The sequence below is a fragment of the Pseudopipra pipra genome, chromosome 1 (assembly GCF_036250125.1).
Source record: "Pseudopipra pipra isolate bDixPip1 chromosome 1, bDixPip1.hap1, whole genome shotgun sequence".
In the NCBI taxonomy this organism is placed as follows: Eukaryota; Metazoa; Chordata; class Aves; order Passeriformes; family Pipridae; genus Pseudopipra; species Pseudopipra pipra.
In genome coordinates, this window is record NC_087549.1 from 123338462 (window position 1) to 123359318 (window position 20857).

Consider the following 20857-nt stretch of genomic DNA (forward strand, 5'->3'; position numbering starts at 1 on the left):
CCACCCTCTGGGTGAACAATCTTTCCCTAATATCCAACTTAAACCTCTGCTTGACACAGCTTCATGGAGAGCTTCATGGAGAGACATTTCCAGTTTCACCCAGAAATACTTTTCTCATCACTTCACCCGTACCTTTCACTTACCAAAGGCACTTCCCGCTCTCCAGAGGCGGCGCGCGCGTACACCTCGAGAGCTGCGGGGAAGGAACACAAACATGACTCCTCAGGACCTAAGGCAGACGAAGAAGACCCACAGCGTTTGTAGACCCCCGTCCCAGCCGCCCGACCCTGGTGGGCCACCCCCGACCCCAATCCCTCTGCCTGTGGCAATGACACGCGGGCCGGACCAGCCGGCGGGCGCAAGCAGCCCCCGGCCGCCATTTCCTCGCCCTTCCTCGGGCAGCGCCGTGCCCGGTCCCCGCCGGGCTCGGTCCCCGCCCCGCAGCCCCGCCATGGGGCCCGCCCAGCGCACGGCGCCGTTACGATATCGGCTGAGCTCCTCCTCTTCCTCCCCCTCCTCTCTGCCCCGCCGCCGGGATGCCGAAGCTTAGCAAGGAGGCCAAGCAGCGGTTACAGCAGCTCTTCAAGGGCGGCCAGTTCGCCATCCGCTGGGGCTTCATCCCCGTGGTGCTCTACCTCGGTCAGTGCCGGGCGGGCGGGGGCCGCGCGGGGGGCGCTCGGCGGCCATGACCGGAGTGGGGGCCGGAGCCAGGGCGGGCTGCGGAGCCTGGGTGGCTCCGCTCGCCGCTCTCCGCCCCCCGGCCCGTCCGGGCGCTGCCGCCCGCCGGGGAGCGGCGGGGGCGAGGAAGGGCCCGACGGGGCAGGACCGCCCCGCTGCCCGGGCCCCGCGGCCATGGCCGCGCATGTGCAGAGGGGCAGGGCCGGGGTTGCCCTTGGCAGAGCTGCGGGGCAGTGAGGCTTCGTGTTGGGTGGTGGTTTTGTTGTGGGTTTCTTTTTTTTCCTTTCCTTATAAAGAAGAAGAGTGTGGCCAGCGGGTCGAGGGAGGTGATCCTCCCCCTCTACTCGGCCCCAGTGAGGCCACATCGGGAGTTCTGGGCTCCTTAGTACAGGAAAGACAAGGACCTACTGGAGAGGGTCCAGCAGAGGGTTACGAAAATGATGAGTCTGGTCTCTCTTACGAGGAGAGGCTGCAGGAGCTGGGCCTGTTTAGTCTAGGCAAAAGACCGAGAGGGAATCTCATTAATGCATATAAATATTTCAAAGGGAGATGCCAAGAGGACGGTGCCAAACTCCTTCCAGTGGTGCCCAGTGACAGGACAAGGAGCAATGGCCATAAACGAAAATGCAAGAAATTTCACCTCATCATGAGGGAGGAACTTTTGTACGTTGAGGGTGGCAGAGCACTGGAACAGGCTGCGCAGGGAGGTCGTGGAGTCTCCTTCTCTGGAGACATTCAAAACCCACCTGAACACATTCCTGTGTAATGAGCGCTAGGTGACCCTACCTTGGCAGGGAGGTTGAACTAAATGATCACCAGAGATCCCTTCCAACCCTAACAGGTCTGTGATTCTGTAATAAAGAGTTTTCTGCTCCTTTTCCTCCCTGGAGGCTGTTTCTGATCTGTGTGTGTCCAGTGATGGGAGGGCCCCTCAGGGGAGCAGGCAGAGCAGGTACCCAAGCGGCCAAACAGCAGACGGAGCTGTGATTTAACCTGTGTCAGTGACCAGCTGCTTCAGTAGGCGAGGCTGTGTTCCGTGCTCAGGGAGGAAAAAGCTGCCAAGTGATGGGAGTGCTGATTTGTGGCACTGAGGGGGTTGCCAGCCTCTGGCTAAGGTTGAATTTCCAGCATAATGTACAGGTTATGGTCTCTCTCCCACCCAAAATGGGACTCCTGTTTCCAAATTGCAGTGTAACATTCAGGGGATGCCTTGATGTCGTGCCTGGTGCCCAGGATGTATTTCACTTGCTCCTGTCATGGGACTGGGCGGGTGTCACTACCACATGGTAGTTCTCCTGCTGAGTTAGGGCTCTGTGCCATCATCTGTCCTTATTAAAGAGCCTGACCCACTTAAGATAGGCAATGTGCCATAGGCCTGACACTTTCGTTCACTTCTTTTATTACAGGGCGCCCCAGAAAGGCTGATCCCTGCAATTCATCTGGCTTACTTTCTGCCCAAACTCAGTTGGGCCTTTTGGGAAAAGTAGCTAAACCAGGCAGGCATCTCTGCGTGGAACACAAACATGAAGGAGAACCGGGAGCTTAATGTATTTACAGTCAAATCTGAGAGGTTGTTTTGCTTAATTGAGGGGAATGCAGTGTCCAGTTTGAAGGGCTTTAATTGTTCATAGATAACAATCAGGGAAAAGTTGGTCTCTTCAACTGTTGCAGAAGTGCTTTAACAAAAACTACAAGAAAGTCACTTCAAAAACTATGGAAAAAAACTAATTGGCATTATTAGGTTTAAACTTTAATTGCATTGCCATTTTTAGTTTATAATTTATTTAAATTTATAAGTATTGGGTGGGAATTTCAGCAGTGTTTTGTGACCTGATTTTGCTGTTGCTGAAGTTTTGTTTTGATTTTACTTTCAAGACAGTATCTGTGGATATGGGAAAGATGCTCTTTGTTCTGAGTGACATCAGAGGACATTAAATACTTAATACTTACTGTATAAACTTCAAGTTATATAAAGCCATCTTACTGTATTTACAGTTGCACTTATGTCAGGCTGCCTACTACAATTTTGCTATGTAGCAGTGAGAAACTCAAGTTGTAGTAGTTCGGGTTCATACCTCCAGAAAATAAGTGTGCCGTTCCATGTCTGCATTGCCTTCTTATAAATTTGCCTGCAGTAATGAAAGAACATTAAGTATAAGCAGATGGGAAGGGGATGTGTAGATGCTAGCTTTGCTTGCCATAGACATTTGGAGGTGGCATGCATTCGAAGTCTAAAGGATTGAAAGAACCTCTTCTATGCTGGGATTACCTTTGAATCTGGGAGGGAAGGTGTGACGCAGTGGAAAGGCAAGAAGCTACACAGTAGTTAGTGTCGCTGATTGAAGGGCAATTTTTTTATTGATCCCTGTGTAGAAGAAATACATCCTAAACTAAACGTAGGCAAGGAAATGTTCAGCAAATCTGAGCTTTTAATTTGCTCTGAAAGGCTTTCTAGCTCAGGATGGGATGCTCCAGGGCTGTACAAGGGAGCCTGGTACGTGAATGTGCAATTATAGGTCACTGGGGTTTTTTTGTTGTATTTTTTTAAACTTGCTTTGAAGTGGCTGCCCTGGTTTTAAGTTGATAAATTAAATCAGTGTAGTTTTGTTAAACCTGGTTTGCTTATTTAAAAATAGTGGGGGTGGGGGGAAAGGAGCCAGAAACATTCACGCACACTGAGAGTGTGACTTGTAATACAACTTTATGAATTTTAAAGCTGTGTTGCTGGACAGTATGGCAACCAAACAACTTGTATCAGGGTATTTGATAGTCTCAAATCATGCAAGGTTATCTTCAGAGAGCTTTTCCTTTGCCTGTGAAGTTAATGGATGTTTTCCCATTAACCTTTGTGGCCTGTGTTTCGGGCAAGGTGACATAAATTATTTAATTTCTGTAAATAAGGGAAATAATATACTTTTCATAAATTATCCACATCTAGATAGCTCATGTAGGAGGGAGTGTGTTGAACAGTGCCTGAATTGTGTGGTTCTCCTTCAAGATTTTTAATTTACAGTCCAGGGAGCAAAGATACTTCATATATTAACCCTTAGTTGCTTCTCCAGCATTTGTTTACTTTAGTCAGTTGATATTTGAGTCATTAGCTGGGGCGAACTCTTTGTAATTAACTTTCATTTTCCTGGGTGTTAGTAGATTGACAAACATCTTGTTTGTTTGTAAGCTTTAGTACTATGTAGCTTTTCAAAAAAATGCCAGTCAAAATAGAAGATTGGAGGTTTCATTGATTTAACATTTAGAATTGTGTCATCCTAAATTGAGTGAATTGTTACTGAAAAACTGCTTTTAAGTTCTGCATCAGATGTCATTGCAGAATGTTGCCTGTTAGGCCTCAAGGTGCTCGTTTATACCAGGTATAGGCATTTCTGTTGGTAGGGCCTTGGCTGCTTTCTGAACATCATCTAAAATCTGTGTGTGTAAAGCTGTGTCTTGCTCTTCAGGGTAGATAACTTCCTTGATCTCACAGGTAGTTGACCCTGAATTTTAAGTCAGGTGAAGATGCAGGTAAGACTTAAAAAAAAAAAAAAAAGTGCACTTGTGTTTATTTTCTCTGCTTTCTAACCCTGATAAGAATGTACAGTTTTTATTCATGTTAGTGCACAGCTTCATGAATCATAGTTCTCTATTAAGTAGTTTTTTCTTATTGTAATTTAATGAGCTGGAATAATTATATAGTGATTTAAGTAGGAGTTTGCACATACATATTTTTATATATATGTATGTAATGTATGTTTCACTTCAGGTTTTAAAAGAGGTGCAGATCCTGGAATGCCTGAGCCAACTATCTGGAGGTATGTATTGGTTCTGCATGTATTTACAAACCCAGTGCAGATAGTTACTGGTTTGGGTGTTGTCTCTGCACAAGAGTTGTGAATATTGCGTTCATCCTTTGTTTTTAGTGTTGCGGTTCTTGTTTATTTAGAAATCCAAATGATAAGTCAGCAAAGCTCTACTTCTTGGGAGGGCCTTTCTCTTAATCTGGCATGGCTTTTAATATATGGAACTTCCTGTACCTTTTGAGTGGCAGCTGCCCTTCTGACAATCTGTTGTAGAGCTAGTTTGTGCAAGTTTCTGCACTGAGGAGTAACTTACCAGCTTTCTAGCACAAATTTAAAACACAACCTAATCTCCTTTGGCCTTTGCAAATGAGGTACTAGAGCTACATAAAAGCTGCATGAAATAAAGGCCTGTATCCTTCAGTATTAGTCACTGTCACGAAGCAAAGTGCATTTGTTCATGTTGCCTTTTTCTTGTGGGACTTTTTGTTAGTGCTACATGTCATGGCATTAGTAATGCTTATATTCTAGTAATATTTGAGTTTTATTGAAGGGCTTCTATGGATCAAACTAAGTAAAGTTATGAAGAAAGGGTGACTCTTCAATTTTTCTTGAAATACTTTTGATTACTATGCAGGACCAGGTATTCCTAAAACAAATTGGACTGTGTTGTTTTCAAAATCACACATTAACTCTTCTAGCTTCACATAGTTACAGTGAATGGAACTGCATCCCATTTCTAGGATTCAGTGATTCAGTAGAAACAGTAGAAAGCATGGGGGAAAAAGTGTCAAGTTCATGTTTCAATTTCGGTAGAATCTTCAGTTGTCTTAAGAACTAAGTTGCTGCAGTTGTTTGCTTGCTGACAGTGTTTCTGTGTTTTTCTATGTTTAGCTTTGCTAGCAGTTTGAGACTTTTTATCTTGGTCCACTGAGTAAAATATGTGTTTCATACCAGAATATATGTACATAGATACCAGAAGCAGATGTTTGGGCTAATCTGAAGCTTACAGACACTTATTTTCCCGAGCCCATATTTGTGCTCTGTAGGCTTAAATTTTGAATTAATGGCATTATTTCATTATTTTGGAGCTTATCATTTATCCTGTACATTTATAGAGCTGTTCCTTCAGAATTGTGTTTTACAAATATCAATTGAAAGACAAGTACATGCTGCAAATCTGACTTTCATTTCCCTCCCCCCCCTCCCCTTTCAGTCTACTTTGGGGATGAAGGATGTGGTGGTCCTGTTCTAGAACCAGCGGATGAACAGAGAGTGTCTGAAGATACGTACATTCCAGAGGATGAGGCCGACACTTAGACCAGCTGGCACAATCAGCTTGCTAATGACATAGGTTGTACATATAACAAAATGGAGTTTATATGGACCTAACTTATTTACATTACAGTGTAATTAAATAAATACAATTCGAATGGATAAACATTGTTTTTAAGTCTTTAAATAAGTATAAGTGTAGTAATTTCTTTATGACAAGGAGGATAACCCATTGTGTGTGTTCTGTTTTGTTGGGGTTTTTTTTCCAAAATATGGTGATATTCAAGCCCCATATTTATCTCTTTTATGATCATATTTTGGGTAAAGAGTCCTCTTTGTCCTCACAGTAACCAGAAAACTGAGCTAATGTTTTAAATACTTCAGTATTCTTCAAAGATTCCTTCCCCAAGTATTGGTAAGCCTCTGCGACTGGTTACTGTGCTGACCTGTTTAGGTTTTTTCCCTCCTCAGTTATTTTTTTTTACTAGCACAGTCAGATAGTAAGTATACTTTTCTGCCAAATTCACCTTTAAATACTATCTGTGTTTCCTGGGATTTAGGATGGAGGGGAAGGATACAACAGGAGTGCTCTGTGTGTGCACGTATATAGTGCTCTTAGTTTAAGAGGAAGTTATTAATGTATAACTGAAGGAAGAAATCAAGTACACTAACAAGGTGTATGCTTCATTTTTATGCTGATGTCTTGCTCTTTGGACCACTGTTGGTCCAAAGTGGTTGGTTTTCTCCCTTTTTCAGTTGGTTTTCTCCCTTTTTAACACTGAAGTTCAAACACTAAAATAGTGACCATGTGGTTTCTGTTAAATAAAAGCTGTGTTGGGTAGTTTGCTCTCTCCCCTCCAGAACTTTGCAGGCTAGTTTGTATCTCTACAGTGATTTTTGAAAAAAATGTTTATTGGCCCCAAATTATGATTGCAATGAAGGTAATCTACATTTTGGCTTGGCTTTTTTTTTTTTTTTTAATCCTCATAGGTTTTCAGATAATTTTTACATTAATTAAATGTTTAAGGAATAGGGATTCCTCAGTTTTTAATCTGCCATGAAAATCCATGGTAAACTGTTACTGTGTTTAAGGGCAGACATGACTGGAAAAAAAATGAGAAATGAACCAAGAGAAAAAAATTAAATTGAAAGACAAGAATTGGGAAGGAAGAAAGTAGAAACATTTATGAGGGTTAATGCAAACCACCATGTTCCTTAAAATTCCATTAATCATGATAATTTAATCAAATGTTATGAAATAGAGGAATAGCTAATGATAATAGTCTGCTGACAGGGGAATAGAGCAAGGACTGAATGCAGAACATTTTCTTGTGAGTATATCCTTTTGCTATTTCAGCTTTCCTAGTGCTTTTCTGATGGTAACTTGAGATTAATGTAACCACTCATATATCTTAAATTATGAAAGGAATTCAAATTCTGATCCTTTTTCTTGACCGATCCTAATTACAACAGTAATGAAATAATCTGTTGGTACTTGATAGTGGCTTTAATCATGATCAGGAACATTTTTCTTCTCTTGAATCTGGTGTAACAACCTGAGGTATTCAATACTAATACTGTTCAGCGTGAAGTAACTCAGATTTCTCCATTAGATTTTGCGTTTCACAAGGGTGTACAATACCCAAAATGCAGCAGTGGGTAGATAGACCCAAACACCCGCAGTGGTGTATTTCATGTCTTCTCTTCTGTGTCAGCCATTTTGGGGATGTGGTTTGTGGGTCTTAACCGCCACATGGTTGCTCTGGATGCTTTCCAAGAATGATAGTATTTGGCAAGAGGAAGCGAAGCAGGGAAGTGTCCTTTCCTCTTTCATTAAAAGTTTTACAAAAGCACGGATATGTCAGGCATAGGCCAGATTCTGTGACCTCCCCAACCCGAAATTTTTTTTTTAAAAAATAGTTGCAGTTCAGTTTTTTTGAGACTTGGAATGATTGGATTAGTGTTGCTTATGTGGTTCTTGCTTTAAGCACATTGGATAGCAAACTTTTGGTAATTCACTGCTACGCAAGTATCTTTCAGGAAAGTCATTAGCATAGAACCCTTGGGTTTTCAAATTGAGTAGAAAAAAAGTCTTTTGTGCCACCTTCAAGTCAAGTTAAATGGAATGCCAATATGTAGTATTTTTCATTTATACATCCAGATTTTAATTCCATGTAGTGTGCTTTCTGTAATTAAAAGGTGAGTGAAACTCCTTAAATAAACACTCTTTTTTTTTCCTGGGGGAAAAAAAAAGTAGTATTAATCGTAAATCTTGGTAATTATTTGTAAGGTAGCAAAACTGTTTATGTTTTAAAATGTTTGCTACCAAAGATTTCTTCATTTTTAATGTTTTGAAGTTACTTTGCCGGTTTTGTCATTTTCACAGAATTTGGATGTTCTTATAAGGGCAGATTAGTGTTCTGTGAAGCTGAACATTAAATAGGTTCCTATGAAGAATCTTAATTCCCTACGATAAGTTCAGCAAATATGCTAGTTTTGGCAAGACTGGGGAGTTTCGGTGGTCCTAGGGAGAAGAGGGCAGGTGTCTGGAGTGAAAGGGAAGGACATTCATGTTTTTCAAGGCTGTGGACTGGGGACTTAGGTGTTATTTGTTCCAAGTGTTTTAATCTATGATTTTTGCCTTTCCGTCTTTGTCCCAGTAAAACTTGAGAAAATTTTGTTCTGCTGTCAGATGGGAGACACTTAGAAAAGAACAAATATGATCTCCCCTACTTCACTGTATCATCTCTGTCAGTGAATCAGTGGCTTCCACAGCCAAATACGGACTCTTTTCTGTGGTGGGGTTTGTGATGCAGTCCTGTAAGACCACATGTGAACTCAGTGTTGGAATAAACTCAGTGAGTGTAGTTTACTGAAACTTGAGCTCTGACTTCCACAGCTGAGCTCAAGGCTGCAGTTGAGATGTGTGAAATAAAATCATTGATGCCTTACTGTGTTTTGTGGAGATTGTACTAACTTTGGGGTGTCCAGTTGACCTTACCTGGAGATAGGGATTGGTCAGCTTAGCACTTTGTGGCTTCAAAGTGGAAGTGGAGCATGCTTGTGGTTGTCTTAGTGTCAGGGAAATACTGAAAGAGGGAGGCTGTCTCTGGAGCCTGTTGTACCTGGTGACAAACAATTGCACAAGCGACCAGAGGAATGTCTCCATCTGGACCAGTCTTAGGAAGATCAAAGGTTACTCTGCTCAGTGTCCTGCTTGCCATAAGTGAAGGCATCTTGAGGATTTTAATGCAAGAAGAATGCCCCATTCTCTGTCTAAAGTGACCTGCAGTCCTGTGCCCATGGTCCTTTTACATCTTGTCAGAAGGTGCTGCTCTGTCTCTTGGCCTCCTCCTAGGAAAGACACAAAGGTAGCAGTGGCTTTCGTTTAGTCTCCAAGGTGTCTGTGAACAAAGGATTGTTCTTAACTCAGGACTGAAGGAATGGGCTGTTTCTCCTCCAGCCAGTCTGTGAGTGAAAAACCAGCAAAGTCCCAGGAGCTTATGGTGGCAAGGAGCAATACAGTATCCTGGCAGCTGAATAGCTTCTTCGCTGGCACGCTGACTGCAAGAGCTGCTGGTGGTTTTACCATTCAGGAACAATTTCTGTATTTTTTATCACTCCTATAATTTCTTAAAACTGCCTCTCCCATTACTGTATTGAAATGAAGTCAGAAGATCAGATACAACCTGGTACTGTTTGGTAATCATGGTGGGAAGAAACTCCAGCACTCGGTGCTGACAGGCCTTTTAGCGAAGCATCTCCTGCAAGCTCAGCTCTGAGGAGTGGCCCTGGGGTGTGGGCATAGTAAGCAATGCAAAGGGGGATAAAGACAGGCTAAGAGACAAGGAGGAAGGAAGGTAGGGAGAGAATTAGGGCCCTGAAAAGAGAATAAAGACAAGGAGGTCAGTCAGAACAACAACAAAGGGTTTTAAACATGGACAAGACTTTTAAAGGTGGTGAAGTGAGAAGTGAGAAAAAAGCATGCACATCAGAGGAGCCACAGAGCCCTGCGGGACTTCTGTGATACTTGGTGTGCAATCCTGAGGGAGTCTTGAGTTTGGTGGTTTTCTTGGTGTTTGGCCCGTGGATCTCCTGGTAGTAGGCTGTGAAAAAACGGTCAGTGTAGTGTCATCACTAAACAAAGGAGAAAAAAAGTATCTGGATTTCAGTATAAATTTGTTCTTAATAAGTTAATCTGCAAAGGAACCTACATGTTTACTCTAACAACTCTTCAAGGATGGCCAGCTGTGAGGCAAAGTTAAGGTGATAGGAAATTTGGAATAGGTATTTCCTTCTGATACAAATTCCTGGTGTAGACGTGGCTGGTACAAAGTAACTGTGCTGTTATCTCATCAGTTATAAAAGAGAGGCTATCTCCTTTTTTTTGTTAATTAATTCATGAGCAAAACTCCTATTAGTTTAAACTGTAACTTTTAAACACATAAACACTGCAGACCAAAGCAATGTTCAGTTTTGTCACAACAGGCCCCAGTGTTGGTGACATGTAAAACCCGTCCTTTGCTGCTTTGTACGACTGTCTTCCAAAATGGCTGTGGGTGACAAAATGCTGCTTAAGGTCTAGTCTTCTTGCATTGTGTTGTAAGTGAAACAGAGATCTATCATACTGGCTTTATATATAAAGCATATACCCTGGATATTTTTTGAACTATTTTGTTACAGGCTTGGAATTTAAGCTATGATGATACTAATGATATTTGGAAATTAAAGCTCATTACATCAGTTTTCACCACAGGAATAGAGATCACATCCTGTTAAATGTCATATGACTAATCTAATTTTTGCAAATAACCACTTAATTGCAATTTCTAAATACTTTTCCATGATGGCCTGTGATGCAATAGCCATGTCTTGGTTAAGCTTGTGGGTTACATGCATTGTTTCCTGGTTATGCTTATATTAATTCAGGATTAGAGAATGGGTGAGATGGAGGGAATGCTTATCTGCTAAGTGCAAAAGGGTATTTTCTAAAAGGGTATCTGCTAAGTGGAAAAGGATATTTTGGCAAGGCAAATCAAATCTCACTCTTCTGATTCTGAAAATAAATGTTTAATATTTTTAAAAATGGATTTTCTCATGAAAGACTGAACTTCTTAAGTTCTGGTCACTTAATAGAAATTCAGATTGCAAAATTTCTGTAGTGTGTTTTCTGATGACTGCCAAGGTCAGTCTTGAAAATACGCCAAGATTTGGTTAAATATGTTTAGATTGCAGGAATTAGTTGGTTTTTCTAGGAGTTTGGGGAGAAAATGGTACTTCAGTGTTGAAGCCTGCAGAGGTTGCATTTCTGGGGAGCAAGGGGGTGGGTTTTGGTTTTCCTCTTATCAAAGAGAAAGAAATTATCTAATCATTTGACTTGAGAAACAAGGGTTTACAGAAAGCTTCCCACCCAATATCACAAGCATGGTAAAAAAATTGAAAAATGATACTTCAGAGACTATAATTGGAAAAAAAAGTATTTTTGTATTACAGATGACTTTAATATTAGGTTGCATTCTGTCTTTTTAATTTTTGTTGTGGTTGTTGTTTGGGTTGTTTGGGTTTTTTCCTCTCTTGTCCAGCATTCTACTGTTATGGCAGCATTGTTAACACTGTTTCTTAATACGTGGGCTTTTTCTTGCATATAGTGTATGCATACTTTTCAACATAGCTTCACCTTCTTCCTGCATTGGGATTTCAAAATCAGGATGAAGGGAGCTGGTAATCTGTTGAGTATTCCAGAATCTCAGTATGGGGTTACTGAGTAGGGATGCAGTGGAAGGGGAAGGGCTAGCAGGGATCTGTAGGGCAAAGCTGGTCCTGTACAGCAGGAGCCAGAATGCTGCTTTGTGTGGTAATTTCCTATTTTTTTTGGTAATTATTAGCAGGTCTTTTTTTGTTTGGGTTGGTTTGGGGTTTTTTTGTCATTGTTTTGTTTTTTAGGTTTTTTTTTTTGCCTTGCTCAGTGAGTTAGCTGTCAATTAGGAGGAGCTCTCTTCTGTTGAAGTGTTGAGGTATTTCATTGTGGCTAAATGTAGTTAGGAATGCCCATTTTTACTCTTGTTCTGTTTTTTTACGTGTTCGTGCTGGTCTGCCAACTAAAATAAATGCCTATGTGTGTTTTTTTGATTGTTGACAAATACTTCCTACACAGCAAACTGGATAAAGGACGACTAGTTGGGTCATTTGAGAGGCCCCATACCATAACATGCTCAACAATGTTTAGGTCTCCTCTGACTTCCATCTGAATTCCCCACTGCAAATCTTCTGTGCCACAAGCACCGGTGAGCGTTGGTTTCAGCAAGCAGTGCTTATCCTGGCAGCAGTCCCTGAAGTTGGCACTGTGACAGCAGTGATGGCCAGCAGAGCAGCTGCTGCATTGGTGCTCTGAGAATTGCAGGTGGCTGTGGAGGAGCCACGTGTAAAATAATGGCAGCTCCGCAGCAGCACCAGCAATATCCTACACTCCAGGAAGGACTCAAAAGTTGACCTCCCCACCAAACAAGTGGTGATCTTTGCTCATCTTCTACATCCTCAAATGTGGTAGCATTTAGATCTTTATTACAGTTGCAGACCACCTGGAGTGGCTGCCAGCTGAAGAGGTGTGGGTGCTTGTCTATCAATTGCAAGGGATTTCAGTACCTCTATTCATAGATGCTTTCTGGCCTTTAAGGAGATGAGTGCAAGTTTGTTTCGCTCCAGTGTACATAAGTAATTAGTGGTGATCTCAGGCCTTCTACTGGGAGAGGTGAAACCAGGAAATGCCTTTCCTTTTGGTCAGTCTTTATTTTTTTCTCCTTTCTGTTCTCACATAGTAATAAGGTCCGGTGTGGGATCCACATTTGGGTCTCATAGCTGTTACTGTGATAATAAGGGCCGGAATGATCACTAATCAAATGGTCACTAAAAAAAAAAAATCTCTTCTGAAAGGAAGCAGTGAAAAAGCCAAACCAGGCTTTCCTATGTTTCCTAGCACGTGCCAGGACAGCTAGAGCAGGATCTTACGTGCTGTGAGAAAAATGGTTCACCACAAACATCTTTAAAGTGACCACCTTGAGGTCTCCTCATTCTTTCTCAAGATGTTGCACAACTTAAGATGACAGTTTTACCATATTGGGCAAAGCAGTGGTTTTGTTTGTTTAGAGCATCTGAAATGTGGGTTGTGAGTGAACTGGTCACTGTTTTGGCATCCCCAGTGGTGGAATGCATATGTGGACAATCAGATCGCTCAGAGGAAGAGGAGAGTTTACTGGCATCCTTATCCACATTCCAGGGCATGCCTTTCATCTCCTCATCTTCACTGCTGTGCTGGAAGAAAAAGAGAGAGGGTAATTAATATTCTATGAATTTTAGAGACAAAGCTCGAGTGACTTTTGCTGCCTGCATCCATTGTGAGGCCTGTGAATTCCTCAAAGTTTGGGTGTACCTGGTACTTGCACAGCTCCAGTGCTGTAGGTGATGCAGCTAAGGAAAGTTTCAGCAGTTTGATACTCAGGCTTAGGTCTTGTTTTGTTTTGTTTTTTTTTTCTATACAGTGTTCAAGAATATGCATTCGTGGTTTGCGGCCTGTCCATCCTAGTGGAATATAAAAGACAGATGCATTGTATCATCCATGGTCATTGACATCTCAGCAGCAATATGTTGATTTATAGCACCTAAGGAAAGAACCTAAGATTTTTTTTCTGCTTCTTGAGAGAGGAGGGAGAAATGTTTAATCAAACTTGGAAAATTCCCTTGGATGACAGCAATAAAACTAGTCAAAAGATAGTATTCATGTCAAAGTGGTTAATGTGGTTGTCTCACCATTTTATTTATTTAAAAGAGATTGTTAAACTTGTAAGAAGATCCTTCCAAACAATTACAGTTCTATGGAGTTTTCCTTATTAAATATAGGGGACTTATTGTTCATTTGTTTCTCAGGAGCAATGGTAGTTTATTGTGTACACTGTTAAGTTCCATGTTCACTACATCTGGTTCCTTTATATCCAATTTTATGAATTATATGTTGACCAAGTTGTCTGTGTATGTGTGTACATACATGCTATGTAGATAACTGAACTCATTATACAGATAAATTCTTGAAAGTGGTTATTCTGATATTTGCAGGCATTAAAAACTTGAATAGATTAGAGTGCCTTAGTCTTATTTAAAGTTCACACGGGTTATACAGGCCTTTTTTTAAAATCAGCTTTTATTTGTTTTAAAAATATAAATAAGTCATAAATAGCATCTTTCAAATAGTTTAAAAACATAAGGTATACAGCAATTTTTCTGGGTTCTGAAAATATTTTTTTGTTGAGTACATATTAAATAAGTTGCTATTCTGAATAGTACCATTAGAAAATTGCTTAAATTATTTCTAAATATTGAAAATATAAATAAGACACATTAGAAATTAATAAATATTTTAAATACAATAAATAACTTCCTAGAAGGAAATAAGAATGTATATAAATGCAAACCATTGTTACTATTTCTGGTTCTTAAAACAGAACAACACTCTTGTCTGCCACATGACAGATGTGTAACAAAGGATTGTGCCTGAACTAAAACATTTAGGCACTGAAACTCCTGGTATTTTTCAAATAGCGCACAGCCCTCACTGTTTTCTCCATAAATGAAGTAAAGTCTCGGAGGATGAGGTGGGTGGTGATTTTCTCTATCCAGGTCTTACTGGACTTCAGCTTTGTGCGGAGGGATTCCTGGGTAGCTGCATCTGGGATGATCACTTCTTCGGGATTGATCACCTATGAAAAAAGACAATATTGGGGGGATCCTGGTTAAAACATTGTGATTGAGCTTGTTGGAGAGCATCAGTTTGTGTATTCCCAACCAGCTGCATATCCACACTTTCTGTACTGCAGACAACAGCCCTCCCTGGGAGCTGTGCTTCTGTACAGCCATGCTTCTGTGGAGGGGTTTGAGCAATGCTGATGCCTGCTACGATTCCTGTGTAAGAATCTCTGATCTGCACTGTTTGCTCTGGTTTGAATGCAACGTCTGGCATTGTGGTCCAACACTGCACTGAGCAGATCAACGCACCTCTCCTGCTGTCTGTTAGTCTTGTGGGGAGGTGGGAAGGCCCTGATCATGGTTTGTTCTAACCTGTACTGGCTGCTCCATCCTAAGTTACATAAGCTGACATTGGGAGTAAAAACTCTCATGTTTTGTAGTAGATTAACAGTTTCCAAAGATGTCAAATTTGTTTAGTTGCTTAATTCTTACTTTCCAGGCATTTAGTCACAGAGGAGACTGAGTGCCGCCAACTTTCACTGATGTGTGGGAGCACAACTACAAGATGAGTGAAAGGGGTTATGTACTTTATTATTATGCAAGCCTCCTTCTGGAACATCTTTTTTTTTGTGAAATATAAAATATAAATATTCTTTCTGTCCAGACTACTTGGAAGTGGATTCTGATCACACCCCCTGCTACTGATATACCCAGCTCCTTGTTGCACTCTGTAAAAGTTTGTGTCTGGATATCCAGACAGGTATTGTCCTCGTGGATCTATCTAACCACAAGTGACAGATTCTTGCCTTAAAAAGCAGATTTTTCTCTCATAAAGAAAAATTTCCAACTTGAAGATGAAGACTTTTCCTCAAAAATTCTGTAGTTTCTACAAGTACAGGTTTTGCTTTTGATCACTGTGTTTAATTCTGCCTGTTTGATTACATTGATTCTACTAATTTTCAAAAAAAAACCCCCTAATTTCCCTCAGTTATGAAACAAACTTTCTGCAAACTAATATATCAAGTTGGAAGCCAGTAGTCAGTTGCTGTCTTATGATGGGGCTATTATTCTCAGCTAGCACTGTGTGAAAAAAGCAGTTCAACTTCCTTTCTCTTTAAAGAATGATGGGCATAAATCAATATGTTAGGAAAGGTATGGCAAACAAACTGGACTTTTCACACACCAAAAATCATCTTGAAGGAAATAATACCCTGAGACTTTTGCAGTCCTTACATGGATGATTTTTACTTGGGCAAGTAGATCTCCCAATGACAAAGGAAATATTTATGTTAAGGATTTTTAATGTGAGCAAGAACTACAGGAAATAAGTGAATTTTTGAAGTGTGATCTTTCAGAGCTCTCCAAAACATGGAAAATGTCTGTCAGAAATAAGTAGCATTTAGTTTACCAAATCAAAATAGCATTTGTCAAGAAAGGGTTTTTTTCCCATGATCATTACAAGCAAAATATGTGCTTTTTAATAGGCAGCTATCTTCCTTGATTTTTAAGCTACTGATAGATATTTCAATATACCAACAGCTTGGCTTAAAAGTTTGTTTTGGAGAGTTTTGAAGATCAATACTGTTGTAAAAATGTATTTGCCTTTTTTTAAAATGCATTTAATTGGTTTGGAAATTAGAAATTCAATAGAAAGTAGGAAGAAGAGTTGTTCTTTAAGAAAAGAAACCAAAACTTTGTAAACCCTCTAAATTAGTCATGAGCATAAGATCTGAGCATAAGGAACTGTCACCTGTTGTTTCATTGGGAAATGTTCAGCTTCACATAGCATCCTCTATCTCTGACTGCACATCAGTATTAAGCCATAACAGTTATCAGAGTGAATTTAAAACCAACTCACCATTTGTCTTATGGTATGTGCCAGGTGCTCTGTACTATAGCATAGTGATTCAAGGTTTTGGTTTTCACTAATAAAAGTTTCTTGCACGTATTTGAGGTATGTCTGAAATGTATAAAGCCCGCTGGAGATTTTTTTCAAGCATTTATCCTGAAATGAGAGAAAGGTGAGAAAGTCACTTACAGCTCAAAACGCCTTGATCGCAATGCTGTGTGCAGGTTAGCAGATGATGCTTATACAGAGTGTGGAGGTCTGGCTAAAGCCAGCAGGAGCCGGCACAAATCTTTAGGTCAACTTCCACAGGTTTTTTTAGCAGGCAAAAGTTGCCCCAGGCACATAGGGTTAGACCAGAAAGGAGTTCCTTGCCTCATCGAAGCCGGCATGCAGACACCCGTCTTCCTCCGTCACTCTGGGGAGGTTGAGGTTGTTCTGGAGGAGCATTTCCACGCTGTTCTCGCAGACGGTGAACTTCTCGCACATCTGGGGAGAGACACCAAGAAGTTTCGGTCGCACCTTGGCCGGAGGCAGCCCCTCCCGGGCCGGGTGTGTTCGCGAGTGCGACCCCGCGGGCCGCCCGTACCCACCTCTCGCTGCAGCTGAGCCGCCCGGTCGCGCAGCAGCTGCGCCAGCCGCAGGCTGTGGGGCAGCGCCGCCCGCCGCGCCGCCGCCTCCTCCGGCTCGGCCTCCCCCGACGAGTCTGCGGCCCCGGGCAGCGGGACGGCTCCGGCCCGCGGCAGCAGCAGCAGCAGCAGCGGCAGCAGCAGGATCGGCAGCGCGGGCTGGCGGCGGCCGGAGCGGGCACGGGCGCAGCCACAGCTCGGGGCGAACTTCATCGTGCGGCTTCTCGGCTCCGGCCCCGGCCCCTTCTCGTCGGCGAGGCTGGCGGGTTGAATGAGCTCCGGGCATCCCTGAACGTGTATTTATCGAGGGGGCTTCGAGATTATTCATGGCCTGGGAAAATCCGGCATGAGAACACGGAGGGGGGGGGTGTGTGCTTGAAGGAGCGTGCCGGTTTGACACTGTTGGAGAGCGGGATTGTGAAACGGGGCCGGTGGGAACATGAAGTAATCCTGCTCCGTAATTCCTTGACGGCTGGGCTGCCCCCTGCACACACCGCAGGCTCACCTGACCCCGCGGGGTCTCGGCCGGGGCCAGAGCTGGAGCCCCCGTGGTCCAGCTGTCTCTGAGCCTGCCAGCTCCAGCCGCACAGAAAGGCTTGGAAATCACCTACCTATTTTACATGCGTACACTATATATGCCATATACTTTCTGGTATTTCAATATTTTAAAATTTATTTTTTGATATTTTATGTTTATTTAAAATATATGGTTTAATTCTTTATGAATTTTGTATGATGTATATTTATCTCTGTATTTCGGCTATTTTTATTGTATATATATATATATATATATATATGTGAAACTAAACACTCCTGTTTAGGTGCAGGGTATGTACAAGTTGTAAGTTGCCTCTTCCCCTGTGAACTACATATGGGTAGATTAAATACATCATGTTCATACACTTTAAGTGGACCAAAACCAGCTCCCACAGCTCCAGCAGGAGGGTGGCTGCAGGAAATGCCATGAAGTTCCCTGTTATCTGGTGCCTTATCTTTTTCTGCCTACCTGGTCAGTGTTGCAGGAATTTTAACCTTTCAGAGGGACTCTTCACCCAGGGCAAGTGTGCTTGTTTAGATCAATCTTGTAGAATGCAGACTGAGTCAAACTGGGCAAGGCATGCTGACATTGAACTTCTGGAATGTCTCGAACTGATTTTGGCCAAACTGACTTTTTTTTTTTTTTAATATGAAATCAGTTCTGTTTTCTCACATAACGAAGACCAGAGTAAGACCTGATTCTCCTTTGGGAAGTGCTAACAGGCGGGTGCAGAGTGAGGAGAACAGAACATGGGGCGTAAGAGAGGTGATAGACAATACAGTGACTGAACTTGGGTGTCCTCATTTGGATTCTCCCTTTAAAAAAAAACCCAGATACTTCTAATTAATTTTCAGCTTGAATTCACATTCAGCTTGGATAGAGAGCCTCAGGAAAGAAGCAGGGTACTACTGTTTTTTATTTAAAATCTCGTTCTGCCAGTAACAGAAAGGGAGCTGCAGTAATTTTGCCCAGTTGAGAGATATTAGAGCTGGAACACAAGTGTGAGAGAGCAGTTTTCAACTGAAGCAATCAGGTCCCTGAGCACAGCAGAGGGGATATTGCCAGAACAGTATCTGCTGTAATGTTAGCTCTCCCTTACTAAGTCTGTGGAGTTAGGCATAGGAGAAAGCATACCACTAATGGTACATTTGACTGGTATCAATTAAAAGATCCTATTGCAATGGTACAAAAGGATTAAAACAGCCAGACCAGATGAGCTCGGTGCCTGGTATTTGCCTTCTGATGACCATCAGAGGCAGGTACAGCAGGGAAGGAACTCCTGCCTACCTCTTTTTCCATTTGCCATAGCATATGGATGTACGTGTCTCAGAGAGGGATTTCCTTCCGCTGCCAGGCGACTCATAGGCTGTTCCCTGCAGACAGTCAGACTTTTCCTTTACCTAACCAAAGTGAAAATACTGCTCTTAGAATGACCAAAACTTGGTAGAAGGCTGTGTTTCCTTCAGAATTTTTTTTCAGCAGGCATTCTGTAATTGAGTCTTGTCTGTAGCTCTGTAAGTTTTAATTTTGTAACCTGATTTTATGGGTTGTCATTTTCTTATTATGTCATGAAAGTATCTATTCCTTAGCAATTTTCAGAGAACCTTTTTGTGATGATCACTGTTATACAGTCTTGATGATGTGTGTAGTTACATTTTAAGAGTGAAATAAAAGCAAGTTTCAACTGTTGTTCCTCACATAAAAGTCTCTAAGCCTTCAGTTATTATTTTCTCATTTTAGAGTTTTGTTTACTTTTTTATATGAATGTCCATGTGACTTTTCAGAAGTACAAAGTATACTTACATGCTCCAGTGGAAGTTGCTCATTAATGCCTTAGAAACTCCATTTGATAATCTAGGACAAAGCATAGCATTCAAGGGAAGAAGGAACTGGAATTTACACAACAGCATTAAAATACTTCTTCTATTGCTGGGGACAGTTTCTTATGGAAAATCACTTATTTAATTGGTACTGTACATAATAGAAGTACTTTGCACTGATCTATCTATAATAATGGTTAAAGTTTGTGGAGTGCTTAAAGGAGGTCAATTAATCCACACTGTACTACTACACTGAGTTACACTGATTTATCAGTAGTCACGTTGTTCAAAATGTATTAAGCCCTGAACAAACAGCACTTGCTCATGAGTTAGATACAGGTCAGAAGATCTGCCTGGTATTTGAAATGCATGAGTAGTATTGCTGAGACTCTAAGTTGTAGTTTCTAGATACCAAGGAATTTCTTTCCTGCATAACATCTCTGTAATGCTGCCGATTACTGTTCTTTTTATTTCTATTGCACTTCATTTCACTGTGCAGGTTATTTTTTTCCTTGGCATTTATAGTATCAACCAGATGGCTGCATTCTGACATGTAAAACCTTCCTAAGGTGTGATTTCAGAAATTCTCAGTGTTTATCCAACTTTTTCTTCTGTCTGAAGAAATGAGAATTACTCCTGTAGGTTTCTGTAGGAGCAAAGGGTCCAGATCTGAATGTTCTAAAAAATCTCTCCTCTCACACTTTCCACACATGAAATTGTTCCTGATTGCAGTCAAGTGTGAGTTTATAGCCAGGGAGCCAATCCAGAATCATCCCATGTGTCAATATCTTGTTTTCTAGGATCAGTGTGCAACTCACTGACCTGTTCTGTAACAGGTTCTGTTTCTTCTAGAATTGCTCTGCCCGGGAGCAAGCCCATGCCACTTTTGCTCCTGATAACCTGGGAGAATTGTAGAGAGGAGGCTGTTTTCAGGAGAGGTGGTTGACAACAGCATGGAAATGGTAGTGCCACTAAAGAATTCAACAAACTGCAGAGCTGTCACGGTCAAAGCTTGTCTCCCCTCTTCTGTCAGCTGTCAGGCACATGTCTGCAAGGAGCCCTACCGTGGGGCAAGGTAAAACACAGCAGCAGGAGACCTTGCTTGCTGAATGCTGTGAGTCAACTAAATGGCTACATAAATGGCATTCCTAAATAGAAAAATAAGGTATTTTAGTAAAGTAGAATTACTAGGGTTACAGTATGATCCACTTTGATTTGTGTGTTTGCTTTGACTGTCTTTCTCTTTCTAATAATCTCCACTATGCTACAGTATTAAGACAAACCACTGATGCTTATTGGGGGATTATGACTTTAAATAGTACTGTTGATAGTAAGAGATGAAATACAAATGGAAATATGGTGTTCTTCTATAGAAGTGTTAGATTTTGTGTGGAAGAAAATACCAATTGTCAGAAGACTGTTCAAGAGGGATCATGACAGTGACTGAGCAAATAACTTCCAAATGTCTTGAATGAGGTTGGAAAGCCGATGTCCCCTGACATATTTTTGGTTGAATTCCTCAAAGCTTAAAATGAGGGAACTTGAGT

At 41.6% G+C, this 20857-nt stretch overlaps 2 protein-coding genes across 2 annotated transcripts; one reads left to right on the forward strand and one right to left on the reverse strand.

The window, feature by feature from the left end:
- The first annotated feature begins 465 nt into the window (after window positions 1-465).
- TOMM7 (translocase of outer mitochondrial membrane 7) lies at window positions 466-5910 on the forward strand. The gene is made up of 3 exons (XM_064675255.1): window positions 466-639; window positions 4436-4484; window positions 5686-5910. Exons 1-3 carry the CDS (start codon window positions 537-539, stop codon window positions 5699-5701), a joined length of 168 nt encoding a protein of 55 aa, XP_064531325.1. The 5' UTR covers window positions 466-536; the 3' UTR covers window positions 5702-5910.
- An 8066-nt stretch (window positions 5911-13976) lies between these two features.
- IL6 (interleukin 6) lies at window positions 13977-19287 on the reverse strand. Its single transcript, XM_064675271.1, has 4 exons — window positions 16917-19287; window positions 16699-16812; window positions 16336-16482; window positions 13977-14491 (listed from the first exon to the last, which is right to left on the reverse strand). Exons 1-4 carry the CDS (start codon window positions 17163-17165, stop codon window positions 14300-14302), a joined length of 702 nt encoding a protein of 233 aa, XP_064531341.1. The 5' UTR covers window positions 17166-19287; the 3' UTR covers window positions 13977-14299.
- Between the last annotated feature and the right edge of the window lie 1570 nt (window positions 19288-20857).

Coding starts and splice junctions, on each gene's coding strand:
- TOMM7 (XM_064675255.1), top strand. CDS start 537: ATGCCGAAGCTTAGCAAGGAGGCCAAGCAGCGGTTACAGCAGCTCTTC. Junction 640..4,435: donor CCCCGTGGTGCTCTACCTCG/GTCAGTGCCGGG, acceptor GTTTCACTTCAG/GTTTTAAAAGAGGTGCAGAT.
- IL6 (XM_064675271.1), bottom strand. CDS start 17,165: ATGAAGTTCGCCCCGAGCTGTGGCTGCGCCCGTGCCCGCTCCGGCCGC. Junction 16,483..16,698: donor TGCATGCCGGCTTCGATGAG/GCAAGGAACTCC, acceptor CTCTCATTTCAG/GATAAATGCTTGAAAAAAAT. Junction 14,492..16,335: donor CACATACCATAAGACAAATG/GTGAGTTGGTTT, acceptor CTTTTTTCATAG/GTGATCAATCCCGAAGAAGT.